The sequence below is a fragment of the Nansenia antarctica genome, assembly GCF_963989245.1.
Source record: "Nansenia antarctica genome assembly, chromosome: 3".
NCBI lineage: Eukaryota > Metazoa > Chordata > Actinopteri > Argentiniformes > Microstomatidae > Nansenia > Nansenia antarctica.
This window is the reverse complement of record NC_137688.1, coordinates 20,864,161-20,885,670: the sequence shown is the minus strand read 5'-3', so window position 1 is coordinate 20,885,670 and position 21,510 is coordinate 20,864,161. Positions and strand designations below refer to the sequence as shown.

Here is a 21,510-nt window from a genome sequence, read left to right as displayed (position 1 = left end):
TATGATACAGTACCATGCTAAGAGCTCAAGACAATGATGTAAATGTTAAACAGCATAACCACTTACATACCTTCCATGCTTTGCAGGGCCCAGTAAACACCCCATCATTGTATTGCTGTGAATATGGCTGGTTTAACTGGAGGAAAAAGTCTCCTTTAAGTTTCTTTATATCATCCTTTAGGAGACTGACTTTATATACCAGGAAAAAGCTGAGACATACAGCCAATGCTGATGCCAATAATACAACACTGGTCAGCATTGTAAGGCTTGCCGTTCTGAATGCGCAGGGTGGAGTCACACTTCAGTTACCCAGGAACTCGGATATGTTCAGTTTCAAAATTAGTTTGTAAATGAGGAACTATCTTTGACACAGTCCCCAGCTCTCTGGGCTGCAGCTCATTTTGAAGATGGAACTCATTTAGATTGTGTTATAAGATTGCGGATGATTTTACATAACATTGTGAAACCTCCCTCACATAACTACTCACAGCAGCACGCGATCAATTTGAATACGGACAATGGCTTCATTCAAAAGAACATAATTTGTTCCCGCCAGTCTCTGTGAGACTGTGCCAATGTAGTCAGATATAAAAGGAGGACTTATAACCTTTTAAATCAATACCACAGGTCGAAAAAAAAACATGCCAACAGAAGACTAATGCTTTTAGACAGAAAAACAACTTTATTTCATCAATCAAAAATCCCTGTACAAAAAGTATATCCCATTTTATATACATATGTACAGTACAGTGATTTATAAACATGAATATCATTTTTCAATGAGAATCCATTCACACGGTAACTAAGAACTGTGAATAATAACATCAGCATTGTAACAAAAAATAGTACTTTGTTATTCTGCAGGGGTGCTGTAGTGCAAATGTGTGCAAATACATAGGTATAAACAGTATGTCAGCGCAGTGTCCTTCCAGGTTATAAAAGAGGTGTTTATGTTCCAGAGTAGATGAACAATGCTATGCATAGATATGACATTTTAATGCCAAGAACAGGAGATTTAGACCCATTTTGTATTGACCTAATATGTCCAACATTGACATAAAAAGACGTGTCAACAGACTCAAACAGCCTTCATCTATTGTCACCATTTCTCTCATGACCACAGATCTGGGACGTCAGGAGAGATGAGCGCAAGCCACCGACCTGCCTCCTCCATGTTACTCTCTCCCGTTAGTCCGGTCTTAGTAGCTCCGAGCAGGTGAACGACATGTGAAGTCAAAAAGGCCATGAAGTCTAGACTGATCTGACTGGACAGGTAAAAGCATTTATAGTAGAGACCTTGTTCAGATCCATAACATTTCCTAACATATTGACGTATTGGGGGAAGGACGTCTTTTCTTCTATTCTATCTTCTATATTTCAAACAGGGCCCTGAGACACATCCATTGTTGTGGGGCCCAGGGGCGGGATAAGGGTCAGACACTGATCTCAGGTCAGTTTTTTGCATCACATCTTATGGCGTGTTAAGTACATGGGGTGGGTAAGCTGATCCTAAATCTTGGCCTATTGACACCTCCTACGTGCACTGAGGGCCAGGTTGGTGGTGTGGTAGTACTCAGTGGTGGCCAGAAGGTGGAGCCTCTCCCAGTCTCACACTACCCAGGAACGTGGTGTGGTTTGTCATGCTGATGAGCGTGTCCTCATACACCATGCGTATGAAGATCCTCTGGCCCGCACGCAGTAGGCTCACTCCCGCTGTGTAGCAGGTGTTGAACTTGCGCTGGCCTGTCTCGATGCTACAAGTGCACCGCAGGAACGGACTGGAGTCCACCATCACCTCATAGCTGGCAATGTCTGTGAAGTTGAGGTAGTACACCTGTTCAGAAGGGAGAACAAGAGCAGCAGTTAGATACATACATTTTTTTCATGGTTGACATGAAAAGTTGAAAAGCTCTCACATGTGAGTAAGAGAGAAAAGGGAAAAGGGACAGGGTGGAAAAGAGCTTGTTTCTCAAACATCGTTACAATGGTTTACGACTTGGCAAAACATGCAGGGCTTTGTAGTGAATATGTCAAACAGAACTAGAGCTTCTAAGGTCAGGCGCTTTAGAATTATGAGTAAGGTCAGGGACTAGAGTATAACAGAGTTAGGTCAGGGACTAGAGTATAACATAGTTAGGTCAGGGACTAGAGTATAACAGAGTTAGGTCAGTGACTAGAGTATAACAGAGTTAGGTCAGGGACTAGAGTATAACAGAGTAAGGTCAGGGACTAGAGTATAAGAGTTAGGTCAGGGACTAGAGTATAAGAGAGTTAGGTCAGGGACTAGAGTATAACAGAGTTAGGTCAGGGACTAGAGTTTAACAGAGTTAGGTCAGGGACTAGAGTTTAACAGAGTTAGGTCAGGGACTAGAGTATAACAGGGTTAGGTCAGGGACTAGAGTATAACAGGGTTAGGTCAGGGACTAGAGTATAACAGGGTTAGGTCAGGGACTAGAGTATAACAGGGTTAGGTCAGGGACTAGAGTATAACAGAGTTAGGTCAGGGACTAGAGTATAACAGAGTACGGTCAGGGACTAGAGTTTAACAGAGTTAGGTCAGGGACTAGAGTATAACAGAGTTAGGTCAGGGACTAGAGTATAACAGGGTTAGGTTAGGGACTAGAGTATAACAGAGTTAGGTCAGGGACTAGAGTATAACAGAGTTAGGTCAGGGACTAGAGTATAACAGAGTTAGGTCAGGGACTAGAGTATAACAGAGTTAGGTCAGGGACTATAGTTTAACAGAGTTAGGTCAGGGACTAGAGTATAACAGAGTTAGGTCAGGGACTAGAGTAAAACAGAGTTAGGTCAGGGACTAGAGTTTAACAGAGTTAGGTCAGGGACTAGAGTATAACAGAGTACGGTCAGGGACTAGAGTATAACAGAGTTAGGTCAGGGACTAGAGTATAACAGAGTTAGGTCAGGGACTAGAGTTTAACAGAGTTAGGTCAGGGACTAGAGTTTAACAGAGTTAGGTCAGGGACTAGAGTTTAACAGAGTTAGGTCAGGGACTAGAGTTTAACAGAGTTAGGTCAGGGACTAGAGTTTAACAGAGTTAGGTCAGGGACTAGAGTTTAACAGAGTTAGGTCAGGGACTAGAGTTTAACAGAGTTAGGTCAGGGACTAGAGTTTAACAGAGTTAGGTCAGGGACTAGAGTATAACAGAGTTAGGTCAGGGACTAGAGTATAACAGAGTTAGGTCAGGGACTAGAGTATAACAGAGTTAGGTCAGGGACTAGAGTTTAACAGAGCTAGGTCAGGGACTAGAGTTTAACAGAGTTAGGTCAGGGACTAGAGTTTAACAGAGTTAGGTCAGGGACTAGAGTTTAACAGAGTTAGGTCAGGGACTAGAGTTTAACAGAGTTAGGTCAGGGACTAGAGTTTAACAGAGTTAGGTCAGGGACTAGAGTATAACAGAGTTAGGTCAGGGACTAGAGTTTAACAGAGTTAGGTCAGGGACTAGAGTTTAACAGAGTTAGGTCAGGGACTAGAGTTTAACAGAGTTAGGTCAGGGACTAGAGTTTAACAGAGTTAGGTCAGGGACTAGAGTTTAACAGAGTTAGGTCAGGGACTAGAGTATAACAGGGTTAGGTCAGGGACTAGAGTATAACAGGGTTAGGTCAGGGACTAGAGTATAACAGAGTTAGGTCAGGGACTAGAGTTTAACAGAGTTAGGTCAGGGACTAGAGTATAACAGAGTTAGGTCAGGGACTAGAGTATAAGAGAGTTAGGTCAGGGACTAGAGTATAACAGAGTTAGGTCAGGGACTAGAGTATAACAGAGTTAGGTCAGGGACTAGAGTATAATAGAGTTAGGTCAGGGACTAGAGTTTAACAGAGTTAGGTCAGGGACTAGAGTATAACCGAGTTAGGTCAGGGACGAGACTATAACAGAGTTAGGTCAGGGACTAGAGTATAACAGAGTTAGGTCAGGGACTAGAGTTTAACAGAGTTAAGTCAGGGACTAGAGTTTAACAGAGTTAGGTCAGGGACTAGAGTTTAACAGAGTACGGTCAGGGACTAGAGTATAACAGAGTTAGGTCAGGGACTAGAGTTTAACAGAGTTAGGTCAGGGACTAGAGTATAACAGAGTTAGGTCAGGGACTAGAGTTTAACAGAGTTAGGTCAGGGACTAGAGTTTAACAGAGTTAGGTCAGGGACTAGAGTATAAGAGTTAGGTCAGGGACTAGAGTATAACAGAGTTAGGTCAGGGACTAGAGTATAACAGAGTACGGTCAGGGACTAGAGTTTAACAGAGTTAGGTCAGGGACTAGAGTATAACAGAGTTAAGTCAGGGACTAGAGTATAACAGAGTTAGGTCAGGGACTAGAGTTTAACAGAGTTAGGTCAGGGACTAGAGTATAAGAGTTAGGTCAGGGACTAGAGTATAACAGAGTTAGGTCAGGGACTAGAGTATAACAGAGTTAGGTCAGGGACTAGAGTATAACAGAGTTAGGTCAGGGACTAGAGTATAACAGAGTTAGGTCAGGGACTAGAGTATAACAGAGTTAGGTCAGGGACTAGAGTATAACAGAGTTAGGTCAGGGACTAGAGTTTAACAGAGTTAGGTCAGGGACTAGAGTATAAGAGTTAGGTCAGGGACTAGAGTATAAGAGTTAGGTCAGGGACTAGAGTATAACAGAGTTAGGTCAGGGACTAGAGTTTAACAGAGTTAGGTCAGGGACTAGAGTATAACAGAGTTAGGTCAGGGACTAGAGTATAACAAAGTTAGGTCAGGGACTAGAGTATAACAGAGTTAGGTCAGGGACTAGAGTTTAACAGAGTTAGGTCAGGGACTAGAGTTTAACAGAGTTAGGTCAGGGACTAGAGTATAACAGAGTTAGGTCAGGGACTAGAGTTTAACAGAGTTAGGTCAGGGACTAGAGTATAAGAGTTAGGTCAGGGACTAGAGTATAACAGAGTTAGGTCAGGGACTAGAGTATAACAGAGTTAGGTCAGGGACTAGAGTTTAACAGAGTTAGGTCAGGGACTAGAGTATAACAGAGTTAGGTCAGGGACTAGAGTATAAGAGTTAGGTCAGGGACTAGAGTATAACAGGGTTAGGTCAGGGACTTGAGTATAAGAGTTAGGTCAGGGACTAGAGTTTAGCAAAGTTAGGTCAGGGACTAGAGTATAAGAGTTAGGTCAGGGACTAGAGTATAACAGGGTTAGGTCAGGGACTTGAGTATAAGAGTTAGGTCAGGGACTAGAGTATAACAGAGTTAGGTCAGGGACTAGAGTATAAGAGAGTTAGGTCAGGGACTAGAGTATAAGAGTTAGGTCAGGGACTAGAGTATAACAGAGTTAGGTCAGGGACTAGAGTATAACAGAGTTAGGTCAGGGACTAGAGTATAACAGAGTTAGGTCAGGGACTAGAGTTTAACAGAGTTAGGTCAGGGACTAGAGTATAACAGGGTTAGGTCAGGGACTAGAGTATAAGAGTTAGGTCAGGGACTAGAGTATAACAGAGTTAGGTCAGGGACTAGAGTATAACAGAGTTAGGTCAGGGACTAGAGTATAACAGGGTTAGGTCAGGGACTAGAGTATAAGAGTTAGGTCAGGGACTAGAGTATAACAGAGTTAGGTCAGGGACTAGAGTATAACAGAGTTAGGTCAGGGACTAGAGTTTAACAGAGTTAGGTCAGGGACTAGAGTATAACAGAGTTAGGTCAGGGACTAGAGTATAACAGAGTTAGGTCAGGGACTAGAGTTTAACAGAGTTAGGTCAGGGACTAGAGTATAAGAGTTAGGTCAGGGACTAGAGTATAAGAGTTAGGTCAGGGACTAGAGTATAACAGAGTTAGGTCAGGGACTAGAGTATAACAGAGTTAGGTCAGGGACTAGAGTATAACATAGTTAGGTCAGGGACTCGAGTTTAACAGAGTTAGGTCAGGGACTAGAGTATGACAGAGTTAGGACTAGAGTATAACAGTTAGGTCAGGGACTAGAGTATAACAGAGTTAGGTCAGGGACTAGAGTATAACAGAGTTAGGTCAGGGACTTGAGTATAAGAGAGTTAGGTCAGGGACTAGAGTTTAACAGAGTTAGGTCAGGGACTAGAGTATAAGAGTTAGGTCAGGGACTAGAGTATAACAGAGTTAGGTCAGGGACTAGAGTATAACAGAGTTAGGTCAGGGACTTGAGTATAAGAGTTAGGTCAGGGACTAGAGTTTAGCAAAGTTAGGTCATAGACTAGAGTATAACAGAGTTAGGTCAGGGACTAGAGTATAAGAGTTAGGTCAGGGACTAGAGTATAACAGAGTTAGGTCAGGGACTAGAGTATAACAGAGTTAGGTCAGGGACTAGAGTATAACAGAGTTAGGTCAGGGACTAGAGTTTAACAGAGTTAGGTCAGGGACTAGAGTATAACAGAGTTAGGTCAGGGACTAGAGTTTAACAGAGTTAGGTCAGGGACTAGAGTTTAACAGAGTTAGGTCAGGGACTAGAGTATAAGAGTTAGGTCAGGGACTAGAGTATAAGAGTTAGGTCAGGGACTAGAGTATAACAGAGTTAGGTCAGGGACTTGAGTATAAGAGTTAGGTCAGGGACTAGAGTTTAGCAAAGTTAGGTCAGGGACTAGAGTATAACAGAGTCAGGGACTAGAGTATAAGAGTTAGGTCAGGGACTAGAGTATAACAGAGTTAGGTCAGGGACTAGAGTATAAGAGTTAGGTCAGGGACTAGAGTATAACAGAGTTAGGTCAGGGACTAGAGTATAACAGAGTTAGGTCAGGGACTAGAGTATAACATAGTTAGGTCAGGGACTCGAGTTTAACAGAGTTAGGTCAGGGACTAGAGTATAACAGAGTTAGGTCAGGGACTAGAGTATAACAGAGTTAGGACTAGAGTATAACAGTTAGGTCAGGGACTAGAGTATAACAGAGTTAGGTCAGGGACTAGAGTATAACAGAGTTAGGTCAGGGACTTGAGTATAAGAGAGTTAGGTCAGGGACTAGAGTTTAACAGAGTTAGGTCAGGGACTAGAGTATAAGAGTTAGGTCAGGGACTAGAGTATAACAGAGTTAGGTCAGGGACTAGAGTATAACAGAGTTAGGTCAGGGACTTGAGTATAAGAGTTAGGTCAGGGACTAGAGTTTAGCAAAGTTAGGTCATAGACTAGAGTATAACAGAGTTAGGTCAGGGACTAGAGTATAAGAGTTAGGTCAGGGACTAGAGTATAACAGAGTTAGGTCAGGGACTAGAGTATAACAGAGTTAGGTCAGGGACTAGAGTATAACATAGTTAGGTCAGGGACTAGAGTTTAACAGAGTTAGGTCAGGGACTAGAGTATAACAGAGTTAGGTCAGGGACTAGAGTTTAACAGAGTTAGGTCAGGGACTAGAGTTTAACAGAGTTAGGTCAGGGACTAGAGTTTAACAGAGTTAGGTCAGGGACTAGAGTTTAACAGAGTTAGGTCAGGGACTAGAGTTTAACAGAGTTAGGTCAGGGACTAGAGTATAACAGAGTTAGGTCAGGGACTAGAGTATAACAGAGTTAGGTCAGGGACTAGAGTATAACAGAGTTAGGTCAGGGACTAGAGTATAACAGAGTTAGGTCAGGGACTAGAGTATAACAGAGTTAGGTCAGGGACTAGAGTATAACAGAGTTAGGACTAGAGTATAACAGTTAGGTCAGGGACTAGAGTATAACAGAGTTAGGTCAGGGACTAGAGTATAACAGAGTTAGGTCAGGGACTTGAGTATAAGAGAGTTAGGTCAGGGACTAGAGTTTAACAGAGTTAGGTCAGGGACTAGAGTATAAGAGTTAGGTCAGGGACTAGAGTATAACAGAGTTAGGTCAGGGACTAGAGTATAACAGAGTTAGGTCAGGGACTTGAGTATAAGAGTTAGGTCAGGGACTAGAGTTTAGCAAAGTTAGGTCATAGACTAGAGTATAACAGAGTTAGGTCAGGGACTAGAGTATAAGAGTTAGGTCAGGGACTAGAGTATAACAGAGTTAGGTCAGGGACTAGAGTATAACAGAGTTAGGTCAGGGACTAGAGTATAACATAGTTAGGTCAGGGACTAGAGTTTAACAGAGTTAGGTCAGGGACTAGAGTATAACAGAGTTAGGTCAGGGACTAGAGTTTAACAGAGTTAGGTCAGGGACTAGAGTTTAACAGAGTTAGGTCAGGGACCAGAGTTTAACAGAGTTAGGTCAGGGACTAGAGTTTAACAGAGTTAGGTCAGGGACTAGAGTTTAACAGAGTTAGGTCAGGGACTAGAGTATAACAGAGTTAGGTCAGGGACTAGAGTATAACAGAGTTAGGTCAGGGACTAGAGTATAACAGAGTTAGGTCAGGGACTAGAGTATAACAGAGTTAGGTCAGGGACTAGAGTATAACAGAGTTAGGTCAGGGACTAGAGTATAACAGAGTTAGGTCAGGGACTAGAGTATAACAGAGTTAGGTCAGGGACTAGAGTATAACAGAGTTAGGTCAGGGACCATACTCACTTCTACCTGACTATAGATGAAGTAGATGCCGTCCACCAGGACCTCCAGCTCCCCAGAGCGGGAGTGCATCCTAAACACCCGGTGGTGGATGGACACCATTTTCCAGTTCCTCAAGACGCCCTCCGACAGATCTACAACATGACAGAAAGGCCAGTAAGTCCACACAATGACAGTGACACCCAAGGTCTATAGCTCTGTATGTCGGCTATAATAAGCCTGGCTAGTGAGGCTAGCCATGCATCGGATAGAACAACGGCAGAGCCATTGTAACGGGCCAAATCTCGGCCCAAGCCTGTGGCATTCAGGCCCGGCCCTACCCTACCCGACGAGCTAAGCATTTACCGAGCCGTACCCGGGCCAGAAGCCTATTGATTTTTTACATTATTGATTTTTACGTCGGAAACGCTACGTGTGTCTGCTTCAAAGAGCCCAGCCCGAACTCTATCTATACCAAATAAAATCGTCCCGAGCCCGGCCCCAATCTGTTCATGGCATCGGGCCCCGTCGGGCTTGCAGACCTCTAATCATTAACCCTGAACAGGTTGCCTGTCTGTTCAGCGTGCCAAGTAAAGAGGCAACACTTACCTTCCCTCACTTGAATTGTTGTTTCCTGTCCTTGCAAATGTACCACAGCAGGCTGAAAAACACACAGAGGGGTACACAGTATCTACAATTAATGTTTTTGGATCCCATTACACCTCCAACCGTGAATGTTGTTTGTACAAGAACTGCTTTATGTATGTGGGTAACCCTGTTCTGAGCTGTGATGTCGTGTACCTGGAATTCTACTCTTCTTTTGGTTTTATCCACAACTCCTGAAAGAGAGCAAGAGACACATATGATCAAGTCCTGGCCGGCTACAAAGCTGAAGAACAAAGGAGACATGAAAACCCAAACAAAGCAGACAATGGCATAGTTTAGAGATGCATCACAGCCATCCCACACAATGTTTGACATTATGTTGCAACATTGCTAAATGTGAGAGCCTCATGTCCAACAACTTAAACCACCTGTTCTCAACTGCGGTGTGAAGGAGAGTTCGACGATGGGATCTTTTGGAAACAATGTACTGTAGTGTGTTCCCAGCACAGGGCCGAATCCTCAACAGTGAAATCCGTCCGTATAACTTAAAACTCTCATGCAAATCTCCCATGGGTTCTGAAGGCTTTTTAGACTAAGAAGCCAGGTACACATTACACCATCGGTCCCATCTACTTTCGTTAAATCACACAGTATCTCTGGAGAGGTAGTAGTAGTGTGGCCAGGAGATTTTTAAAAGCCATGTTAACGCGTGCTGGCTTGATGAGCCGAGTGGTATACCTGCTGGTCCTTGCAGGCCGGGAGTTCCTTGCGGGCCGGTGGGCCCAGGGGGTCCGGCTGGGCCCACAGCATTGCTCCCAGGAATGCCGGGGATCCCAGGAATACCCGGAGGCCCCTGAGGCCCCGGAGCACCGGGGGGGCCTGCGGGGCCCTGCGTGCCGGGAGACCTCTTCCTACCTGGAGAGGGAAAACATGACCAAGATGGTTGGCACTCAAAATAGGAAAGGGACTCTGAAGTGATCATCTTTTCTCATTGGATTTTCAGCTGGGGGAAAAACAGGGACAGACATCTCGGCTGTAGGCCTACATCTTTCCTTAGCGTGCCCTAGAGGATGAAAAACATAGAAATGTGCCATGGTCTGATGAGGACTTGGACAACAAAGCCAAAACATGTCAGGGAATATGGCCACATAAAAATGAAAATGTTTTGACTTTCCTAAAACAATTTGGAGAGCCGCGCCTTCCTCATCATCCGTTTTTTGGACTATGAGAGTGCAAAGGGTAGAAATATGTTCTTTGGAAAGATCTTGACTTAAGAGTCGTAAATCAAATTGATGCCGGGGAGTCCGAGTGGTAATACATGAAAAGGAATTAGTTGTACAAATGATATCACCTTTTTTTCTTTCTTTCCTTCTTCCAGTTGATGCTGAAAGAAACAAAAACAAAGTGTGATTAAGACTGAAGCAATCTTGGCGAGCATTTCATAATAGGGTCTACTATCTAATTTAGTGGAGGCTCATTGAATACGATAATGTAACAAATCAAAATGGACAGAAAACTAGGTGATCAGTGAAGGTACGTCAGTCTGCAGTATCTTCCAGTGTAGCAATTTGTAAGTGTGGTTTCACCTCCTCTGTATGAACAAGTGCCTTAAGCATTCACAGGCAGTGGAACTGGAGAAGATCATTAGAGAGATACTTTATCCTGCCAAAATCCTTTCTTTTGAATTAGGCCCAGATGGGGAATGTAGATGAAAGTGTATGTTTGTCTGTGTGTATGCACATGTGTGTCTGTGTCTGTATGCAAGAGAGTGCGCGCGCGCGTGTGTGTGTGTGTGTATACATGCTAGTGCGGTATCGTGGTCATTGCTTGTAAGACGAGCTAACCACACATACACACACACACACAGACACACACAGACACACACACACGTGTGCATACAGCTGAGGAATCCCTTTCAAACAGCCGTCTCGCTATTCCTGTGTTTACCATGTCATTACAACTACAAAGGCCATTTAACCTTAAAACCTCACAGTTTGAGTCCCCCTCAGACATGTGGCCAGTTATTCTCCTCTGGCTAAATGACTGGATGCATCCGCATGGATTTCTCTTAACGAGCAGCCCTATCTGGAATCTGGTGCCCGTTAGGACTGCGAGCATCTGACACACACACACACACACACACACACACACACACACACACGCACGCGCACACACACACACATACACAGGCGCACACACAGGCAGACACACACACAGGCGCACACACACACAGGCGCGCACACACATACACACACACAGATCTGAGGCTGAGATTACAAAAACCTTTGTCTGTGTTTTCAGAGCAGAGAGGAGAGGGGACCTGGGAATGATTAGTGTTTAGAGGCTCAGGGATTTTTACTGATTTATGTAGTACTCAAAGGTGAGTTTTTTTCTTCTGATTTAAACACAATCACTAAACTTCCCGAGAGTATTGTGTGTCACGCCACAGACGTCGGAATGTCTTGTGATCAAGCTGCACTTGTTGCACTCAGACATGGAACTTCAAAGACGCCACTTTTATTTGCATAGCGCACACTCAAAACAAAACTACAAACGCAAATTCAAGCATATTGACCATGTGGCGTTCTGCTGAAGATATTGATTGCAATAAATCAGTGAAATGAATGAAATCCTTCGTGGCTTAGGCTAGATCTCATGGCTGATTGTAGACTGTATTGCCACCTGGTAGTTAGCTAAAAATGACTGGATGTGGATGACTATTACTTTGGATACCTAGGCTACATATTCTGATTGCTTAAGGATTAACAGAGTTCAGTAACAGAGTTCTACCATGAGTTCTACAACTGAGCAGGCCCAAAACTCCTCAGGTATCAGTTTAGGAACTCCGAAATAATTGTAGAGACAGCAGAATCGAACACAAGCTATGCTGTCTGTTTCAAATTGGTGAAATCCTCCCTAACCCTTGTTTTCCTTGTTTGCCATCCAAGTAATAATCAATCCCACTCCGTTAAATCCTTGAGTCTATAAACTCTGGAACATTAGCCCTATGTGGTGGGGCTGCTTTGTTAAATAAGCAGTAAAAACACAATTCTACAAAATGTGAGAAAACCATTAACAAACTGTTAGGAGAAACAGTAAATATTTAAGTGCTTTAAAGCCACCATAAGGCTGTCATTACACAGTGTATCAAATCCCCATTCAATGGAGATTCAGGCAGCACAATTGAGCCGAGGAAACTCCATTCGGGTGGAGCTGTTCCTCAAAAGCTGGAGCATTTGAGGAACAGAAGGACCAGAACCTACACAACAAAGGGCGTTGCAGAGAATCAGAACCGAGGAAGGACAATGTTTGAACAAGAACACTGCCGCCCCTGGTCGTACGAAGGCGGTTGAGCTGATGCCCATACATACCAGAGTCTGCTTGCTTACTTGGACTCCTTTTCCCCCGCTGAGTGATGCTCCTGCTGTCTTCTATGGCGTGGGAATCAGTATGTCTATGTGGTAACATCACCTGTTGAAAGATTGAGGTATTAGGCTAGCGACGGTAACCACTGTATAAAACATACACCACAATTCACAAAACAACAAAACACAAAAGTGGACCAAGGTCACAAAAGTGGATAACATGAACAAACAAACAAACAAAATACCTTTAACATTACCCTCATATGTAACACAAAGAAACACCTTTGGTGGAAAAGAAAGAAAGTAGGGACATATGTTACAAGTGCCCTCTTTCTATTCTTGTGTGTCTACACAAAGACAACTTGGGCTACAAGCAGCTGCCAGCCAACACGCACATTTGAGGACAACTTCGGCCATTGTCTGGGCCACGGCTGCTGTAACCCATCCTGTAACTCAAGTCACTTTTGTCTGCGTCCTCACCGTTTGAGACAGTCACCTGGGCACGGCTGCTCTGTAATTCACCTTTTCATACAAAGGCAGGACATGAATTGTGGCTAATTTGAGAGCAATACCCCATTCATCGGGCGCTGGTTTCAGCCCTATTCAGAAGTGGCAGGAGTAACTGAATAAACGGACAGGAAGAAAGGTTCTCATGTAGCTCACTCCCTGAGCTCATCTCTGAAAACAGGACAGATGAAGCTACATCAGACGATGGTTATTTTTCCCATGGGTGACTGCGGGGACAAACCGCATGCGTTTATGTGACTTTTTTTTGCAGCCCCTCAGTTCTTTGACAACCTACATTAATTTTAATTAATTTTGCCATTTAGCAGACGCTTTTAATCCAAAGCGATTTACAATTACGAATTACAGGGACATTCCCCCTGGAGTAACTGAAGGCTAAGTGCCTTACTCAAGGGCACACTAGTAGTGGTGAGGTTTCAGGCGGGATTTGAACTCGCAACCTTCCGATCACAAGTCCAACTCACTATCCACTAGACTAGACCACCACTACCCCCCTACATTCACTTGAACTACGGGATATGACCTATGACCTGTAGCTAGCATTCCGTGAGCGGAACACTCCACTGGTACTCTCCTCAGGATTAAGAGTTCCATCTCAATAATCAGAGTTCCATCTTTCATTGTGGCATACCATTTGGGAATATGAACACATCTTTGGAGGGCTCCCAGGATGAGACAGATAGAGACAGAAATCCAGAAATCCAGTTACACAAGAAGACCACCCAAAGGCTCCTCTTTGTCGAGCCTCGTAATCTAAAAGATCGTTCTCAGGCAAGACTTTGGAGTGTCAGGATAAATGATAGCGTGAAGTGCAGACATAAGACATATGGCAAAATAGACAAATATGACTTGTTATTGGGCATCTGCAAGGAATTTGTGTGACTGACATCGCTTGAGCAATAGCCTGTCTTTGGCATGTGTCAATACGATATTGCTTGACAATAAATCATCAATGGTGGTATCTTGTTGCCCTTATATTTAAATACTATAAATCATTAAGTAGCCACAAAGAAACTGACTAACCCCAACCCTATTACAATGACATGGGCTACATGATATAGCCTAGCTCATAGAAGTACAATGACCTTTCTATGCGCCTTACTTTGGTTTCAGGCAGGCAAGCCCGCAGACCCAATGAGGAACCATCGAAAGTCAGACCGGAAACTTTTATGTTTTGGGTCTTTCCTCTACCTCGACTCAGATGTGGAACCCCACAGAGAGGGATGAGCTGTATCATGTCGAACACCCTAGGCAGTGTCAGGCAAGCTGAAAACAGTTAAGGTCCATATCCCTGACCAGCCGCCAACCAGTTCTGACCTCATAAGCATGGGAATTCCAGCCTGATGGAGAACTATGTGCTTGACTGGTTCGTTGGCACACAGGCCTCCAGATGGTCCTGCAAGCCACAGCGTTCGCTGTTCATTTGGTGTGCAGGTGTCTCCACATCGCGGCCCCAGCTGTTGGCATATAGGGGGCTTTCACCCCTCAAAGGATTCTGGGTGCACACACAGACATATGGCTTTACACTTTCGTCTGTTGATACAGCCAAACACGATTCCAACAGCCAATTTTCAGAGCCCATGATTGAGCGATGTCATAAAAGAAAAACTAAAACCTAAGAACTTCTGATAGGCTACAGCAAAACTGGGCAGTGGTCAGAAATGCATGACAATGGATAAACACACTCGAACGTGGGAAGGATCAAGTATTTATCCTCTTCCATGGTCACCTCTGGTTTAGGTTCTCCTCATGTGCTTCATACCCCTCAGCTCTTTACTGCCTTCATTCCCTACAAAGGCACGCAGAGTTACTGTAAATCTTCATAGGATGTCAACGTGTTGGTATGTATGCCAAGTGCCAACTAGCGGAACAACCTTTCATTTCTAGCAAATGGCTAGAAGAAAAAAAAAAGCTATTAATTAGCGGCCTTTTAAATCTTCAAAGCTAAAGTGTCTCAAAGCTAACAAGTGTGGCCGCTCCATCCAAATGCCACATGCTCCTGTTTCTCCAACTATGTAAACTGTGGGATGTGTAATCAGGGTTGTTTAACGCAGGCATCTGGATGGGACAGCATCGCAGGCCTGTTAAATATTTACAGCTGGGCCACAGTTTTTCACCTCACGGAGCATCACCATCTGGGCTAGCCTAAATACCAGGCCCATTTCACAGAGGGTTTTACTGGAAAAATACCCCCCCCCCCCCCCCCCCCCACCAAAAAAGGTAAAGAAGGTACACAAAAGAATAGGATCACAAAGCACAGGGACATCAGTTACCTGATGATTCAGAGCTATGGACAAGGTATGTAACTGGAGATTGAACTCTGTTTTGAAGGGCTATGGGTATTCACATAGGCTAGGCCTAAATATGATCTTAATTTCAACACACTTACATTTGCGCCCATGGCCACTTAACATTGATTAAAAAAAAACTAAACTAACTAAAGAAACTAAAAACACATTTATAATCCCGGACTGAACAAGGTGCGTAGAAATCATGATAATGCCAACATGCAAAGAATTGCATTCAATATTCAGGCCTAAATCACTTGGAATAGGTGACTATTTGAAAACGAAGTATGACGGCAGTGCAAAAGTTAGGAGTTAGGGGTTCCTTGCATTTCTGAATTAGGTGACTGACAACAGCTCATAAATGTCTCAGACTCTCAATGAACATTCTAGCACCCCCTTGGAGAGCAGAAAAGCCACAAATAAAGTGTGACGGGAACAGATTTGGCTTTAAACCTTTGGCTTTAAACCTGCTGGCAATTTGGCACGCTCTTTACACCTGCTACGTCATGTTCACCCCCTCTTTCTGTGCATCAAGCAAACTGTGTGTGAAGCCTGTCAGACAGCGCTGGTTTCACGAACGCAGATTAAGACTAATCCTAGACTAAAATCTATGGAGATTTTCCATTGCAAGAATTATAAATCATCCTGGTATAGTCTTAAACCTTGTCTGTGAAACCGGCCGATAATCTGTGATTTGTAGACAGAATCCTGACTTTTAGCCAACACATTTGCCACCACTTCTAATGTTACATCCACAACACTGCATAAATGAATGTGCCAAGGCCTGCCACCTCATCCTACAAAGAAGAGTAGCCTTCATGAGCATCGCACAATAAACTGCCCCCTCCTTTTTTTTTTCTTACATATTTCATTGCCTTTACATACTGTATTTTATTGTAATGCCAATGGTATTTGTTATGTAATAGTTCAAGTGTAATAGTACTTGAATGTACGTTTTTAATTTGTATTGCTATGAATTGTATTGTGACTCACAACTCCATGTGAGTAGTCCTCAACTTTTTAATGCACATTTTGTTGCTGTTCTTTATACCATACCTGTTTGTTGAGGAGTGACACATAAATAAAGATATATCTATCTATCTATCTATCTATCTATCTATCTATCTATCTATCTATCTATCTATCTATCTATCCATGTCACCCACTATCGTACCCATTGATTTTTGAGTTGGGACTAGATTGAACTTCATTCCCCTAGTTATTCTAGTGTTGCCTCCTCAATGAGATTGTATGACCAGCAAACCAATGTTGAATGTTTAGGGTCAGTTTTGTTTTTGACCTAGTATGATACTGGTCATACTGGGTCCCTTTGTCACCCGATTCTAAGATCTCGCCTTAATTCCAAGGGGTGTTTATATATTTGACAAAAAATGACAGGTGTCCAACTCTTTCGTTGTCGGGCTTCATGGACCAGTTTCACAGACAAGGCTTAAGCCTAGTTCAGGATTAGAGCACACTTGTTTTGCCATGGAAAATCTCCATTGAGGATGATTTTTAGTCTAGGATTAGTCTAGTCTTAATCTGCATCCATGAAAGCAGCCCAATGTGAGGTGATGAGAAGCCAGCCTGGTGTATTAATGTCCTCAGCAGAGACCTCCCCTGATAAACGTCACGAGCATCATCCACATGGCACTGTGTGAATGGTCAGTGTGCAAGAGGTCACTTTACAACATATTAAAACTGTATTTCAAAGCAATAATAACTGCCATGACTAGCCACTTTTGGGTTCAAAACCTGTAAGACAGACAGTGCTAATATGGGATTTACTGAGTCTAGAACAGAAACTAAATAAATGTGCATAACATAAGATTAAGCCTAAAAAAAACCTGGTTGCTATGGTTTCCGTGCTTGGCTGTTTTGTATTGTTTACCTCGGGACCTTCTGCGCGGCCGCCGGTGTCCCCCCACTGGGAGCCGGGAGAGAACGTCGGGTCGTTCAGATCGGTTCCACCGAGGGTCAACAACATTGCGTCCCTTTTCTGATGGGAAATCTCCCGTTTCACTTCAGAGCGGAGGTCCAGGTAGCAGACGAGTGTTATCACATGCAGAGAGAGAGACAACAGAAAGAACCCCAGGAACACCGTACTGCCACTGCTGCTGCCGCTGTTGGTGCACTTCTTGTTACACGTGCATGGAGGTGGCCGGGGCATCACTTTGTCCGGAATATCGTCAGTCGAACCATCGCATGCCATTATCTGATAGAAAGCCAGACAGTTGCATTTATCTCGGCATAATCAGGTCCTGTGTCGCATTTGGTCCACGGTTATTCATTAAGCTAGAGCTGTATGCCAACATCAGAACAACGGGACAGGTCGGCGCTACACTTAGCGCATCGTAGCAGCAATAAAAAATCCGGGGTCTGAAGAAACGCCCCTGACGTCTCTGATTGGTTCCCGCTTACAACCCTGACTCCCCCCACCTGTTGGCAGAAAGCACTTATAGACACTGTTCTACGATCAGTTTGGCATTTCCCGCAAAAAAGGGGACATTACAATTGGGCTTGGAAAGCTGATGTTAGACCTGTGCCGTCCTGTGCCACATTTGGAGGGTCGATATGCTTTTATTCCGGTGTTCACGGGACACAAACACATTCGGTCAGCACATTCCAATGTTAAAATATCGCTTGAGCCGAAAAACTAAACAAAAACATTTTCAAAATTAGAGATGGTTTGTTGAAAAAAAAATCACTGTTGTTTACACAAATGTAAGTTAAACAACGTTATCTAGTTTGCGTTATGATATACCGCTGTAAGTGTATTAAGATAAATTGAAATGATCATTGAACAGCAGAATCAAACACCAGATTGAGGTTGAGGATAAATAACTTTATTCGGTGAAAATTATGTACAAACATGTACAGTATTTTAGCGACACCTGCTGGACATAGGCTTTTCTACAACTGATGCAGGGAATGGTAGCAAAACAAGAGATTATAGACTAGGTTTTGGTCAGATTTTGATTGATTCATTATTAGCTCGATAGATCGATAGATAGATAAAAACGCTATTAGATAACAACAGCTATTCGGAAACAGCTAGCTGGAAAAAAAACGTTCACTTCAACAGTAACGGTGTAAACAGGGCAGTATAAAGCCTTCATATTATTAGACTTTTCAGCCTCTTTATCAAACCTAAAGGCCTCAAATAGAAAAGCCTCCAAAAATAACAACATTGTCAAATGGTTTGACAATGAATGTAAAAAACCTCAGAAAGAAATTAAGGAACCTTCAAACCAAAAGCATAGAGACCCAGATAACCAGAACACGTCTTCACTATGGTGAAACATTAAATGGGTATACAAATACAGTAAAGAAAAAAAGGGACCAACATGTTAGAAACCAGCTACATGCTGTTGAGGAATTCATAAAAACAGCAAAAACACATATAAGATAAACTACAAAGTTTAAAGTCAATCATAAAAGACAACCCGCTAGACTCCCCAATTACACTAAAAGAAGTACAGGACAAAATAAAATCACTTGAAACCAAGAAGCCTGTGGTATTGACGGCATCCTAAATGAAATGATCAAATTCAATAAATGTCAAATTCCAATTGGCTATATTAAAACTCTTCATCATTGTCTATAGCTCCTGGATCTTCCCCGATATTTGGAACCAAGGACTGATAACGCCGCTCCACAAAAGTGGAGGTAAGAGTCAAAATGGACCCAAATAACTACCTGTGTCAACAGCAACCTTGGGAAATCCTCTGTATGATCATCAACCACAGACACCTACATTTCTTCACTGAAAACAATGCTCTCAGCAAATCCCAAATTGGCTTTTTCCCAAAGTATCATACAACAGACCATATTTGCATCCTCAGCACCCTAATTGACAACCAAATAAAGAAAAACAAAAGTGAACTATTCGCCTGTTTCATTGATTTAAAAAAAGGTGATGGCCTTGTGTTGTCTTGCAGGCTATCCTCCATCTTCCACCTGTAGGTGTCCCTGCTCTCCTTCAGCTTCTCCTTGAGCTTCCTCTGCACCCGCTTCAGTTCCTCCTTGTCACCAGACCTGAATGCTCTCTCCTTGTCGTTGAGGAGGGCCTTTAGGTCAGGTTATCCAATCCAAAGCTTGTTGTTGGGAAAACACTGCATCCTCCTAGTTAGGTACAGGGTTCTCCACACAAAAGTTAATGTAGTCTGAGATAAATGGATGCTTACTGATGCTGTGGCAGAGGTGTTGGAGATGTCTGTATGTTCTTTTACCTGTGCTGGAAATGCTTGGATGTGTGCCGCTGTCTGTCATGTGTGTTCTTTTGTTTTTAACATGTAACCTGATTTCTTTTCAGCCCCCCCCCCCCCAAGAGGCTTTTGTCTTTTGCCAGGCTGCCAATAAGGATTTGTTTTTATTGGCCTGCCTGGTTCAATAAAGGTAAAATTAAATCAATAAATAAAATGGACTGCACTTATATAGCTATGCCTTATTCCAAAGGGCTTTACAATGGCCTCTCATTCACCTATTCACACACACATTCACACACTAGTAGCGGCAAGCTACCAAGCCACATTTGGAGCAATTTGGGGTTCAGTGTCTTGCCCAAGGACATCTTGACACGTTGAGGAGGAGGAGCTGAGGATCGAGCCACTGACCTTACAATCATTAGGCGCCCTGCTCCACCTCCTGAGCCACAGCTGCCCCATGCCCCATGCCCCATTCCAATGTCCTCCCCAATGTCCTCCCCAATGTGGCTCACAAAGAACTTCCCAGTCTGTTGTCTCAAAACTGTCCTGCAGAGCCTCATCAGCGTCCTGTGTCCATCTCCTGACAGTCCAAGTGGTCACAGACTGCTGCTGGACTAGAGGCTCATACATGGGCTTGAGGTAGACTAGGTTGTGGCCCGATCTGCCGATCTCCGATCTTGTCTGACACTAATCATGTTTGTGTTGTCATAATCTGTAAACACTGTGAAAAAAACGTTTGTTTGTGTATGTAAAAAGCATAATATTAATCCCAGACTACCATAGACTGACACTATATGACTTTCAAACACTGCAGGACATTTAGTTTTACCTGGTCAAATTCCAACTTGCTAGCATGCCCTGAATCCAAGCCAAACTCATAGCCCCTATCCCCTACCCCCCTAGACAGCTATGTAAAAAAAAAAAGTGATTACCATATTCGTTAACTATTCAATCCAGTGAGAAGAACATTAGGGGAATTGCAATCTGTAGAGATGAAGGCTTGATTTGGGCACCAGGACAGCAGTGTCTGTTACAGTAGGCCTCTATAAATTACCTGGTTTTTAGATCCACTTGATCAATATAGATTGTTATATCATGACCATATGACAAAAGAGATCCTGCCCGGGCAGGTTTCTTTCCAATAAATGTAAATTTACATTATAAAACTAAAAGCAATTTTGAACTTTCAAAGCAGACCATAAATGTGTTCCTTTCAGATGGCCACTTTGATCTTTAAAGCAGAGAACCGCGGTAGAGCTTAGATTGTTCTGTCACTGTGACAAGAATGATTCAACCTTAGTACACTAAGCAGAGCTGAAACCCAGACCCAGACCTGATGGATCACTCTCTTAGTTTAGTTTTCAGAGTGCAGCCACAACACATTCAGTCTATATTGTTGGCTGAACTTCTGACATTAATCTATACTTGACCTATAGAGAGGCACTCTCTCATGATGTCCAGCTGATTGAACACTTCTTTAATTATCGATGATTGAACCACCACCAGACATGCACAATAGGATGATGCCATTCAGGGCGTCTGGAAATGCGTCCCAAGGTGACTTTCAGGGATACTGTATGACATCAGATGTTTTCTCTACTGGACTACATGGTTGAAAAAAGGCTTATTCTCCTCACTGCAGTCTACTCCATCACCACTACGGGGCAGCATTTGCATACAACAAATCAATGGGGATATGATAGACTCAATTGCTGGGTCTCTTGCCCTGGAAAATTGAAGTTAGTGTAGTTGGCGACATTCAAGGTATATCCTTTTATTACAAGCCTCTTCTGATGCAGCTCCCTTAGATATTTAGATGTTTGGATCTCAAAATGGCTCACAGTATACTACAGTATGTCTCTGTGAAGCGGAAAGTGGAAACATACAGTGTATACAGTGTTCTCCTGGGATTCTGTATCTATAATTAGATGTGAAATAGTCAAGCCAAGAAAAGTCAGACATTCAAAGTAAGTCACCCTCATAGGCCTGTGACAGAGGGCTCAACCTAAGCATGTTTGCCACGGTCTTCATCCAAGCAGCAAACACACAATGATTTTGAGAAGCAGACAGCTTATAATGGAATGCCTGAA

At 43.2% G+C, this 21,510-nt stretch overlaps 1 protein-coding gene across 1 annotated transcript; it reads right to left on the bottom strand.

Moving 5' to 3' along the window:
* Positions 1-673: 673 nt before the first annotated feature.
* Positions 674-17,475, bottom strand: LOC308152340 (ectodysplasin-A-like). The gene is made up of 8 exons (XM_080525300.1): positions 17,104-17,475; positions 12,406-12,505; positions 10,386-10,418; positions 9,773-9,949; positions 9,230-9,267; positions 9,038-9,089; positions 8,453-8,583; positions 674-1,834 (listed from the first exon to the last, which is right to left on the bottom strand). The coding sequence occupies exons 1-8, from the start codon at positions 17,422-17,424 to the stop codon at positions 1,574-1,576; spliced, it is 1,113 nt and encodes a 370-aa protein (XP_080381426.1). The 5' UTR covers positions 17,425-17,475; the 3' UTR covers positions 674-1,573.
* Positions 17,476-21,510: the final 4,035 nt, after the last annotated feature.